The 13,399-nt window shown below is 38.4% G+C and overlaps 1 protein-coding gene across 2 annotated transcripts in view; it reads right to left on the reverse strand.

The window, feature by feature from the left end:
• Positions 1 to 2,851: 2,851 nt before the first annotated feature.
• slc9a1a (solute carrier family 9 member A1a) overlaps positions 2,852 to 13,399 on the reverse strand; it is a 30,767-nt gene continuing 20,219 nt past the window's right edge. The window contains exons 7-13 of one of the 2 annotated variants that reach the window (XM_025911509.1): positions 12,453 to 12,523; positions 12,002 to 12,178; positions 11,271 to 11,394; positions 10,819 to 10,920; positions 8,550 to 8,631; positions 8,198 to 8,254; positions 2,852 to 7,716 (exon numbers count right to left, since the gene is read on the reverse strand). In XM_025911509.1, coding sequence (XP_025767294.1) covers positions 7,427 to 7,716; positions 8,198 to 8,254; positions 8,550 to 8,631; positions 10,819 to 10,920; positions 11,271 to 11,394; positions 12,002 to 12,178; positions 12,453 to 12,523 — 903 coding nt within the window. In that variant the 3' untranslated portion in view covers positions 2,852 to 7,426. The remainder of the gene's footprint in view (positions 7,717 to 8,197; positions 8,255 to 8,549; positions 8,632 to 10,818; positions 10,921 to 11,270; positions 11,395 to 12,001; positions 12,179 to 12,452; positions 12,524 to 13,399) is intronic. The other variant, XM_005455318.4, reaches the window with a different exon arrangement.

The following is a 13,399-nucleotide window of genomic DNA, read 5'->3' on the forward strand; positions in this document are numbered from 1 at the left end:
CCAGTACTGCGATTGATTTTTTTCCCCTTAGGAACATGGCTTTCAGTTGCTTTTCATCTGCTGTAGATAAGTTATAGACATGCTACTCGTTCTTTTGACCTCCATTTGTCCAGTTTACTCCAATTTTTATCACCATGCCGAGAAATCCTAAACTTTCAGCTAATAGCTCTTTTGGAATCAGTGCAACAATGCAATTTTATGCCTGTCAAAATGTGTTAACTTTGGCCTTTTTCATAAATTCAACAAAGGAAATGGGGAAAAAAATTAAGTATTTTTGTGACAGGCTGTTTAGTAAAAAGTGCCTGAAGATACAATTTAAAATTGATTCTTTTTAAGTTGTGTAGTTTGTGTATCTGGATCAAGGTTCCTTTTATATGCTTGAATGGTTTATATTTCAATGTTAAATGGTGTGATTCAAAAAAAAGGAAGGCATTCCTTAGAAATGGTCAGGTACACGGACTGGACTGAAAATAAAAAAAAGAAAAGAAAAACACTTGAAAGGCAAAGAAATGAGGGCTGGCTCAAGACTTCTGCTGTATTTATTATGTTTTTATTTTTTACTGGTTATGGCGAAATGGATTTGCTTGAGTAGTTTAGATCAAAAAAGGGGTTCAATTAAGTCTGATGCCCTGGCCTTAAATTGTTCAGCCGTTTGGAAACCATACATACTCACCGGTGAAGGTTTAGTTCAGCTGAGCACAAGCAGCTGGAAACGTCTAGTCTTGGTTTGTCCAGTAACAAAAGCAACTGGCTCCATTGGCATGGATGTTTAAGCATTTGGCAACCTGGCTCTAAAGCTGGAACTGGAGACACATTTTTTAAAGACTTGTATGAAAGTTTTCTCTTACATCCAAGTGATCCGTTTGTTTTTACGCTGTACCTCAAGGTCCAGACAATTCACTGTTACTGCCATTTGCTCCACACACATCATCCTTCGGTTTCTTTTCCGTCACTGATTCTTTGGACAGAAGAGCTTAACTCTTGCTTGTTTGTAACATCGGTGATCTGGGAATTTAAGCTTATCTTATTGTTGACTGACCATTAATTCCTCTGGATGAGTTTCAGCTAAATGCCAGCAAATTTAAATACAAAGAGGATTTTTAAGCCAACAAAAGTTCCAGTAATTGGAGTCTCAAATCAGACTCTTCAGATGTAAAATTAACTTGGCAACTAAGCGTCTCTGCTGAAAATTGATAGAATGCGACAAATGCCATCAATTTTAATGGGTGATTATGATAAACAGAGCATATCCCTTCAGCAAGTATTACAGAGTAAATGTGTTTGTCAGGCCAAGCTAGTTAAGAAGCACACGAGTCACTGTGATTTTCCATTTAACAGATATAAAGACTGAATAAACAAACTATCGCTACAGCGTCTGCAGCTTTCTCTCTGGATCTCCCATTCTCTACAAGCGAGCTGCAGCACTGCCAGCCCGAGTAATACCATTACGTTTTAACAAGGCAGACAGTTCATTCCCAGTTTATTAGACTCAGCATCCAAGTATCCAATTATAAAATGTCTCCAAGATATATAAATCCAACTCATCCCCTTTATATTTTACTTTTGGGACAGTGTTTGGTCTGACTGCTGTCTGACTTTATTTTAATTATAAGATGAAGCGCACTCCCCTTCTGGCTAACAAAGGTTATTGCACGTTCAAACTAGTGTAACGATCCAGCAAGGGAGTTATGTTGATCCCTTTCACACAATTGCTTCAGTAGCAGTTGTATTTTTGTGGCAGTTTTACTTGATTGGAATAACTTCAGCTTATGACTTATCCACTACATTTTAGAAGGACTTTAATCCACTGCACTCACCTGTCGTTGCTGATTGAAATTTGCAGGTTAAGACTTTACAAACCAGATAAACACTGTATTAGTATTTAAATATATTCGTCAAGTTCTCATTTTTTTTTAATGTATCACAGCAGTGCAGAGCAATGATGTAATAATTCTTTTGCTCAGAAAGCAAACAGACATGTCAGTAGATGACAGCGAATCCACTTTCATGTCTTCTAGTTCAGAGAGCTAAACTTTAAGTAAAGATCAAACAAGCAGAACTTTTTGAGTTACTTATATTTGGTATTGGTTCCTGTCAGAGGTCAGAGGAGAATGGCTGGACTGCTTTGAACTAAAAAAAACCAACAAAAAAACCCCCACACGTGGCAACCAAGGTGTGCAGAAGAGCATCTTTGAATACACAAGACAGCAGCAGCAGATCACACCAAGTGTCATTCCTGTTAGGTAACAACAGGAAATTGAAGCAACGATTCATATGGGTTCATCAGAAAAACGTTGCCTGATCTAAGAAGTCTCAGTGTGTTCTGTGACATTGGGACGGTAGGTTCAGAATGTGGCATAAAATGACACGATACAGGGATCCAACCTACCTTGTACCAACAGTTCAGGCTGGTGTTGGTGATGCAAAAACCCTGAATAACGCTGCTGATCATGTTCATCCCTTTATGACCACAGTGTACCCATCTTCTCCACAAAGCAGCAATGTCAAACATGCAGTCCTCGCAAACTGGTTCCTTGGATTTTAAAATGAGTTGACTGTATCTGAATACCCTTCAGAGTCACCAGATCTCAATCTAATAGAGCACCTTTGGGATGGGGCGGAACAGCAGATTCACATCACGGATGTGCAGCCGACAAATCTGCAGCAACTGTGTGACGCCATCATGTCAGCGTGGCCCAAAATGAAGAATTAAGAAAGTTTAACCCTGGTATTAGCAAGGTGTGCCTACCAAAGTGTAAAAAGCCATTCAGGAGGGGAAAAAACAAACAACTAACTCTTTAAATGATGAGTCAGACTCAGGTGTGTCATAAAGTAAACTTTTAATCTTGTATATACTTTCAGATGTGGTTTTATTTACCAGTTGTTAGTTTTACAGGTCATTACAATGGAATGCTGAAAGCTAAAGATTATTCAACAAGAAAGTGCACACATGACATCCTTAAGATTCAGATTTGTACATCATATAATAAAATCTGCTATTCTATATTTTTCCATAATATCATTCATATATATATAAAATTAAAAATAACCTTTAATCAATGCAAAAATTCCATTTGAAATCATCAAACGAATGACTGACACAAAATAAACAAATGAATTAAAAGGGAATTATAATCCACCGTTTCCAGCTTCTCTGTTTGAAGACTAAGAACATCAAATCCATCCCTAATAATAAGGCCCTTCAAAAAGTACATTCCTTTATCCTGTGACGTTTCGGCTGACAATCGCACACAGCGTGTACACTCCATCACTATCATTATTGCTCCGTCTGTAATGTTTGTGTTAAAAGATAAAGGTACCGCTTGACTAAAGTGCTCAGCATAAAATAGTGACACACAGCAGAGCCTAGTAAACACGAATGAAGACGACAACAGTCTTTGGATGGCGATGTAATGCCACTGGATGTCATTACAGTGCTGACAGGAACATGTGTGTCATTCTCAGATGACTGCCTTTAATAATAGTCAGCCTCATACTGCCCAGCTGGTGAAATGTTAGGAGTACTTCGACGGCCAGTGTTTTAGCATGTCTTAGCCCATGTAGTCATAACCAAATTAGTGCTTACATTTATTGTGCTGCCCCTTCTTGTCAAATCTTCATTAATATCCATCAATACTAACATAAGATCCAACAGATATGTTGAATGGGAGGAATCTCCACTATATTAGTGCATTTCAAAAATCTATCAGATGCGGATGCTGACTTGACCTTTGGAGTGACTGAGCTGAAGATTTCACAGAGATCTGAGATATTGTCAATGAACAGAAACCAATAGCTGCCTGGAGATCAAGAAAAACACAAAACTATTCAGGGGGTAAAAAAGCATGCAAAAGTTACTGGAGCCTTTAGGTTAATTTGGTTGATTGTTGGTTGGAACACCGAGTGAGTGATAAAGCTTTACTTATACTTTGAAGGAAGTCAGCCCATTCCTACTCTGTAAAGCTTCACCTCCACCTTTCAAAGCACAGGTGACAAATGCTTCTAAACTCCTGGTACACGTAAACATAAGATGGAGAAAACCCACAGTACAGCCTTCTGAAAAGCACATGAAGTGATGCAGTGCACAACATCAGATACAATACTTACAATAAAAACTTTCACACTGGAATAAGCTCATAAAAACAACGCTTTAAAAGAACAAATAAAGCACATGGTGTGTTTCAGAGAACACAGAAATATGAAAAGAAAAATATGAAATCAACACTGGCGAGCCAACAGTGTTGATTCTGTAATTTCAACACCACAACTTAAATCTAGGAGGACACTCGGACAGCACGTCCTCTGCAAAGAACAAAGATGGATTACACAACAACGATCCCGATCTCACCAAACTTGTACGAACATTTGTACTTTGCACACACTCCACCTCTTTGCATGAAGTGTGATGAAGTTTTGCTTGGTAGTTTCTGCATAAACTTGCTGACAAGAACAAATGGCATCAATCCCAAACATCCGGCTCTGCTCACGCACCGCTTGATGATCGATTTATCAGTGTAGAAAAACATTCAGTGAACAAGAAGCAAAATTGTGAAGAAAACAGGCAGTTTAACTATAAAGGTCTTTTGTTTTTTTGTTTGTGCAACAAGCAAAACAAAGGCAAGAGTGATCATTACATGATGTTTTGTAATATATATATATGGTTACAATAAAATAGGTTCTTCTACAGGCTGTATGGCTTCAGTTTAAAGTTTTCTGCACCAAACATTACCCTCCATGGAGTGTGATAACATTTGCCCAAAATATGCATTTGGTATGAAAAATAAAGGTTTCTCTCTTTTTTTTTTCTTTTTTTTCCTGGAGAAATTCAACTCTTTGGAATAATATAACAATACAATATAATAATCAATGATGTGGCGTCTTTTGTAGGATGTAAATGTGCCTCCTTTGGCTTCCCTCTGCTTGATCACATGCACAGGTATTGTGAGCATGTTTTAATTAGACAGAATTTGAACACTGGGACCTGATTTGCAGCTCAACAGTTAAACATACTAATAAGTAGTAGTGCTTTTAGAAATGTATTACTTGCTGCAGCTTTCCTAAAATCTAATAGTCAGACTCTGCAAAGTAGTAAAGGGTTAAGAGCAAATTGCCTTTAAGTTGCTAAAACATAGATCACCTGGGACGATGATAAAGAGATGTAGAGAAATGGCTCTCAGGATTTCTGGAATTTCAGTTCAACACCAATTTAGACGGCCATAAAAGCTGCGTGCAAATATTACAGCCTTTAAGGGAACTTTAAAAAGAGGAGGTTGGAGGGTTGTTCTGCAAGTCATTTCAGTTCCAGGTTCTGGTACAATTCTTTGGTCTTTGACCACATCCTTGTTGACATTTTCACCACATATCTCCTGATAGTCTAACAGACATGCTGACATTTCAGAGCAAAGGGAAATTCAATTTAGTCAGGAAACAGGGAAATGAGATGTTTAAAGGTCTGTGTGAGCTGTAACTGATTTTAGAGAACCAAACTCAACGGTGTAGCTATGCTGAGATTTACTCCCTTTCACACGCATTCAGATGAGTGCATGTGATCCCCTGCTACAGTAACCACATCTAGAAATTTGCAGATGATCGTAGGAGGAGCTAAGGACAGTCAGGCGCTTTTATTCTTTCCTCGGGTGTAACGTGAGGTTTGTGGTTGTAAGAACCTCAAAAAGGGTTCAGTTGTTAATAATACCAAGAAAACAACCTAGAACAGTGATACACTCACTCAGTTAATTCACTTGTTTTCAATGCCGAATTCATCACTCGATTCAAGCGATGTGATTTTAAACCCATGAGTTTTTCTTTCACCCACGTCTAATAACTCTGTGGCATCGGCCACTGCCCTTTTATTGAATTTAACCAGACAAGCAGGAATCAGCAATTTATCGCATCAGTAACTTAAATAACTAATGTTATATATTCCAAATCACTGAGTAGCTCTGTAAAAAGATGTGGACGTATTTTACAAACACACTGTTCAACCATAAAGAATATCAAAGAAACACTAGACTCTGTTTTCATGCCTGCAGGTAATGTTTCAGTCTTGCTCAGATGTGCAAAAACTCTAGTTAAGTGTAAAGACTGTCTTAATGCCAGGGTTAGATTTTAGCTTTGCCTTCAGCAATGATGTGTATAAGCCATAATTTATGAATGGTATTCATTAATATAGCATTTTATGTTTAGTCTGAATTTGTTACAGAGCTGCATAGAGTTTGATTTTTTTTTTTGCCATGACATGCCTGCAGTCTTAGCTTTTTAAAGAAGCTTAGGAGGCATGGACTGATTTCTGTACAAACTAACCCTCGAGTGTCAACTCTTGTTATATCCTCAACAATAATGCGAGGCAAAAATGCTTCCCCATGAGGCCAGTTTAAAAAAAAAAAAAAAAAAGAAAAAAAGACAAAGTTAAAGATCTACAAAAAAAACATTTGGAGGTCTAAAATATGATGAGTGTGAAAGCTGATGGGATGAGTGAGTTTTAAAGGGTCTTATAAACTAAACATAAAACATACATATAAGGATATGACAATATGTGATTTAACTTGGGTAGTGAATTAATATGTATACTGGCAGATCAAAACATCTGTACTGCTTTACGGCCTAAACTTCAGGTTTGTAGGTGTTGTAGACCCCATAAAGTCGCTCAACAGACAGGAAAACAACTGTGGTTTACACGGCGACTAAAAAACATCCAGCTTTTAACCCATAACCTACAAACCTACAAACAGATGTTTGCGTCCCTGAAATTAAAATATGTCATAAAAAACAGATACAATTTTTAAAAATGCACCAAGTGAAAAGGTTTGACATCAAATAAGGCCTAGAGATTTCTAAAAAGCTGCAATCTAAACGATTGGATACCCAGGAACTTCAAGTGACAGAATGACAGCGAGAAACTTGAGTGCAATAAAAGTCAAAACTAGGCTGAAGTCATTTTTGTGGCTTACCCAGCAAGTGAGAACGTGTTTTTTGAAGACAGAAGCCGTAAAAACATGACCAAACATAAAACTAACAACCACGCTATCATCAAGACGGAAAAACAGTCTGACGCTAAAGTAAAAACAACATCGTCTGAAACTGGAACAGTCCAAACCTTTGGTAATGCATAGTTCTTTCCTGAATGTCTCAGACTGTCATCAAAACCCTCCACCATCCCTCACATAGCGACTCCAGCTGTCGCTCTACCAGTGCTACCTAATAAAATAAAGAGCAATGAGAATAACAAACGAATGGCTCTTCCCCCCGCCGTTCTCAGGAACTCTCCTTTTGCTTTTTGTTTCCCGTTCATACAGTATTTGCAGTTTTGGCTTGTTTGGTTTCTGAACCAAAGAGATAATTTAGAGCAGAGCGGTGAAGCAGCCCTCTTCCCTCTAACTGGTAAAGGAGGGCTGCAGCCTGACCGTTACATAACTGGCCTGTTGTCTCAGGGGAGGAAGGCCCCATCCTCATCTTCATCTGCACTGGGACCAGGGTCGCTCAGACACCTCATTAATTTCTGCTGATCTTTTGCTTCATCCTCTTCACCCGGCTTTTTACCTTCCCGTGGCCTCGACGGGGGCTTCATCATCAGGCCCTGCTCCTCCTCCTCCTGCTGGTTAGCCTGTCCGAACTCATCCAACAGATTAACTGAGTCTGGAGACTGAGGAGAGGCCAGGTCTACCTGGATCATGGGCACCTTGTTCAATGCAGGCTTAATGCTGTAGGCTTGCGGGTCTATAAGCAGGACACAGGTAGAATATCAGGGATTTCAACTCATTTCACCAGCCTTTAAAAGGGATATAATATCACACATGCATGCATGAACAAGGGATGTACAAGTGGATGAACAAATATTAAGGGCAACAGAATCACTGCACAAAACTACACAACAACAGGGTTTAGGACCGTTCCCATTATTTCTAGTGTAACAAAAAATAGGGTAAAGTTAGTCATGATCATTTAAAGGTGCAGCACATGCCAACTTTCAGTTAAAGGGAAGAACACGAACTGAAGCTCCTCACATGTAACATGCTCAACTCCAATATGCTTGACTCCAATAAATCACCTGTACGTGGCTTTTATCAGTTTAGTAATGAGTCACATCATTAGTAATGATTACTGAGTGTTTACAAGCAGGGTAACTGACACATGCGTGTTAGAATTGCTCATGTGATATCACGGCTTACGATTAATCTTCTCTACACTCACAACATACCTGAACACATTTTGTTTCCTTTTTGCACCTGATCAGGTTTGAAATCAGTATGTTTGCCTAAAATAAAACCACAGATTGTTTTACATGCTGGCTGGCACATGCAAACACATTTCCATTAGTGGGGAACTATCTGTTGCAGCAGCTGGGAACGGTAATAGTGTTTCTATGGCCTTTATTGCTCTGCAAATGGTATCGTGTGACCCTAACGAAATACAATCTCTGAATCTTCTGTGTCCCATTATAGACATTTTCTTATATTATTTCAGGAGGTACCTGAAAGTAAGATGGTTGAGACTACCTAGTGTTTTCATTTGGCTGGAGCTAAGAATGATTCATACATCGCTGCACTTACCTGAGGCCAGTCTGGCTCTGCACATGGTCGGGGAATCAGGGGGAGGGGCAGGGACCGTCAGGTAGGTATTCATCTCCTTTAACTAGGAAAAAAAACAAAAAAAAACAGAGATATTGTTGGTGTGGGATGGTTTAGCCTTCTCCATGTAATCAATCAAAACTTATAATACAGTATTGTACAAGTGTCAAAAACTGGCCATAGAAAAGGGGTGCAACACTTATTGAAACATGGAAATATGCATGAAAATACAGTTTATAAAGACAAAAATAGAGTTTGTACAATTCTAACAAGCCTGAAAGTGAATATTTGCTATGACCACCTTTCTTCTTTAGCACTGACTAAAGCCTCTTAAGAAAGCTTTCTTGTAATTTCTTTAAGAGCTTTTCAGTTCTCCACGTTTCTTGCAGGACATTCAAAGCTCTTCTTTGCATGTTGGCTGGATTTTTTGGCTGTTATCTTTAAAGGTGATCCCACACTGCTTCAATAATATTAATATTCAGGCTGTGGGACAGCCAATCCATCACTGACAGTGTGCCACTGTGTATTTTTCTCTCCAGGAATGCTTTTACTGCAATGGCAGTATGTTTAGAATCATTGTCATTCTTAAAAATGAAGCTCTTGCTAATCAGATGCCTTGTATATAATATTGCATGCTGGATCAAAATCTGATGGTACTTTTCATTCATAATTCCATCAATTTTGCCCAACACAACTGCCTGAAATTTAGCCCCAAACCATGACAAAGCCTGCATTGTGCTTTACAGGCTGTCGACACTCACTGCTACTCCATACGTACCGACAACGATTTGATCCAAACATTTTCTAAATTCATCACTCCAGAACACCTGTTGCCAATGATGTTCAGCCCAGTCCTAGTGTAATTTGTCATACCTCAGCCTTTTCTCCCTACTATCTTTCCTTTGGGCTCATGACAACCCCTCTTTCCTCTGAGACCATTTCTGATGAAGCTTTAGCAAACAGTAGATAGATTAACTGAAGGGCCAGATGCATCTCTTAGGTTCTTTCTCAGGTCTTTGCTGAATTCTTTCCTATTTATTAAGGACATGACTTTCAGATATTGCTTATCTGGTATAGGCACTTTTTTTGTCCTCCACTTGTCCAGTTTCCTTAATTTTTAAGGACACTCTGCACAACAGGCTGAGCCGTGCCAAGTTTCTGGCTAATATCCCTTTGTGAAATCACCCCGTCTGTCAAATTGTATTAAATTTTCCATTTGTCACAGATTCAACAAAATAAAAAAGGAAAAAAATTATGCGTTTTTGTGACAGGCTGCTAGTGCCTTTAATGCATAAAAATACAATTTAAAACTGGTTATTTGCTAAATTGTCTGGTATGTGCAGACACAACACTGGTTCATCCCTCGAGTTAGGTGCTTTTTTTATGCCTGAATGATTCATCCCTCAGTGTTAAGCAGCTTACAACACACAAATAACAAAACAAAAAAAACAAACACTGCTCTGAAAATAGTGAGGTAAAACAAAATGGGTGGAAAAGCAAACAATCTTCAAAGACAAACTTTGTAAGACCTTTAGAAAGGCTGGAGAACTATTGTTCAAGATCACTTTGGGGGGGAAAAAAAAAATACAATAAAGCCTGGCTCCTTGTACGCAAAACAAAGAAACGTGGGTGACTTCAGACTTTTGCACAGTTCTATATCTAAACATTCAAAATCAGTAATGTACAAAACTCAGATGGCAAGAAATCCAGTCTCTGTCTCATGTAATTGGTTGGAAAATACAGCAACTAAACTGAAACAGCTCAGAGATAAAGACATCATTAATCAATGTTATACAGAAACTTTATTAAAATTATGTGTCGCTTCATTAAACTCTGCAGACATCATCTTGAGCCTACAGTAACTTCTAGCACATTCAATTTAGCCTAAATAGGAGTCTATTTTTATTATCTAATTACAGGCTGGCTAAAATGAAAATAATCACAGAGCCACTCAACTGTGAGAATCAATCAGCTCCTATTTGTGACAGGAAAATTAATTTAAGAGAATGAGGGTGGACTCTAATTAAAACTCAAATCATAGTTTTAGTTGAATCATTTTACTGTTGGCTACACAGTACCAAAAAAAAAAAAAAAAAAAAAAGGTAGAAAAACTGCTCCTTTGGTTCTATGAAATATACTTCGAGTCACAATAGGCTGCTTTCTTCAATACAGATTTATTTATTCTAGCAAATGTTTGTTCAGCTCTGACCATAGTATGTGAATAAATTCGACTTCAAAAACTGAAAATTACCTTCTTCTCTATCTGAAACATCTTTTGCTTCTTTAGGAATAAATCGCTGAGTCCATCCTCGTAAGGATCGGCCACCAGTGTATGTCTGTTATACGAGCGCAGCTGAGAAAGACAGACACATGAACACACATTAAAGAGATTGCAGTCCTGCAAACATCACTGCACATTTAAGGTTATGATCAGAACTGTAATAAAATTCTTTACCAAACTAAATAAATTAATTTTGCGTCTTAAAAAAAAAAAAATGTGCAGAACTAATTATTTTAACTCCAAGTCTATCTCAAAAATCAATAAATATGTTATAAACTAATGGGAGGGAGATCCCCTGTGAGCACCAAACAACACTTATTATGGAATGCTTAACTGCCAGTGAGACAAAGCCAATTTTTCATACAAATGGCAAATGAACAGATCAATAAAGCGTCCAACTATTCATTAGTAAGCAAAGTTACCCTCTGTCGTGTCCTCTGAAGGTTGGTCCTGAGGATTTTCCGGATTTCCTCCTCTTTGGTTTTAGACAGCTGTGGAATAGCTCGCTCTGCTGCAGGCTTGGTAGGAGGCCTGGGCTGGATGTTCCTGACAATGACGGGGGGGGGGGGGGGGTAATAAAAGAAATAACAGAGTGTTTGTATAGCACAACAGTTACACAACTTAAACGTGTATAAACACATCGATGATGCCTAAAGATTAGACACATTTGATAAAGCACAGCTACTTATCTTTCTGTAAAAAACGCACAACATAACACAAAGGATATCCCTTTGTGTTCATACTACGGTACTGTTTCCTACTGTGCACACACCATTTCACAATTAGAGTCACTTACACTAGAAATTAAGACCGGTCAAGGATTTATTTTGTGATTTATCACTGATTGCTTATCCTTCTTGGATAATACAACTATCCACCTTTACAGTTACCAAACACTCCTTGTTACTTGGTAGAAGAAAAACAAGAGAGAAGGTGTTGTTTATACAAAAGTATTAGCAAAGAATCTGTAATGCATCAGTGGTCATTTAAGCATGAGCCATCTGCCTGTCATCAGTCTTCCCAACTTCAAAGCTATGCGCAAATACAAAAGATAATAAAAATAGGCTAAAAATGTATTTTAAAAAAAATGGATAATTATGTACAAACACACACACAAAGAATTACTTTGAGCACGATGCTGTTTAGCACTTACTGCATGGAAACAGTGGAAGGCATAGCAGAAGGCAGCTTGATTCCCCCTCCACTCTCCACCAGCTGAATGGCCTGTTTCATCTCCATCTTGTGGTAGAAGGCAATGAGCTGCGGCTCTTTGGAGCGTTCGCCGGCAATCAGGCACTTCTTCACATACTTCTTGTTGAAGCGGTTCAGTCTGAGAGGAAGAAGGGAGCGAAAAATTAAGACGGAGACAAAGAGGGAAATACAGGAATTAATTACTGGCAACAACATTTCTGCATTTATTGACATAAATAAATATGTTGTAATTAGATGAAGAAGAGGCCAAGGCCAAAAAAAGAGCAACTATTAAATATTTCAAACTAGTCGATACATACAAGTAATTTGTGATAAATATTGTTACAGTTAGCTATATTTGAGTTATAAAATTAATAATGTTATGTCAGACTGATTCTCTTTAAAATCCATACTTGTCCTTCCAGTGGTGATGTCCATAGTGTCCACAGATATCCTCGATGCCAGTGAGTAAGTGGTCAAGGAACTGGGGATGGGAAAAAGCCACAATAGTTGTTGAAGAGCCTTAAAATTGTACTCCAGAATGAATCAGACTTTCTGGACTCTACTGACCCCAGTCCTCTCTGGGGAGAAGTCTCATGTATAGTAAAACGGGCTCAGAGTGGTGCAAAGATGCAAAGAGCAACCCTCCATCTATTATAAATTACATCCAAAGGAACATATTACATTTACTGGATTTAAAGCAAATTTCTTTTATGTAAGTCACAACTGCAAGTTTCTATATTTGCCATCCCTCTATCTACAGTTTACCACTTGAATGTGAAAGTATTTGTCGTGTAACCATGATTACATTCACTCTTATACTACACTCAATACTCAGCTACATCTTGTAATTCTTGCATTACTGCTGTTACATTTGTTGTAAACACCTTCTGAGATTAGACCGACATCATCATCATTATCATCATCATCATCATCGCAGCAGACAATTCAGGTTAAAACAGAATCTATGAGATATGACCAGCACCAGCAGGCAGGTGATTGATTTGACAGAATTTATTAACAGTGGCACCGTGCCTGCTCAGAGAACTGAAGAAACACACCGATGGATTTGTTGCTCAGACTGCAGCTGGCTCGCCAATCAGACCAGTGCTCTGACTAAGCCTGCAGATGACAGTCTGACAGTCGGTGTTGCCATGGGAACAAGTCATTAAGCAGAACTGTGCAATCTACTTCTGCTTTGTCAGGAGTGACTGATTCACATAAAGACTGCCCCGAACTGTGGGGGTTAAAAGGTCTCATTTTTAAAAGCGGCAGCAATGGATGCTAAATAATGAAAAGATCAATATATAGGGATCCATTCTGTACTGTTCTTCAGCTACAAACGCCTTAACTGTGGGGT

The sequence above is a fragment of the Oreochromis niloticus genome, linkage group LG11 (assembly GCF_001858045.2).
Source record: "Oreochromis niloticus isolate F11D_XX linkage group LG11, O_niloticus_UMD_NMBU, whole genome shotgun sequence".
NCBI lineage: Eukaryota > Metazoa > Chordata > Actinopteri > Cichliformes > Cichlidae > Oreochromis > Oreochromis niloticus.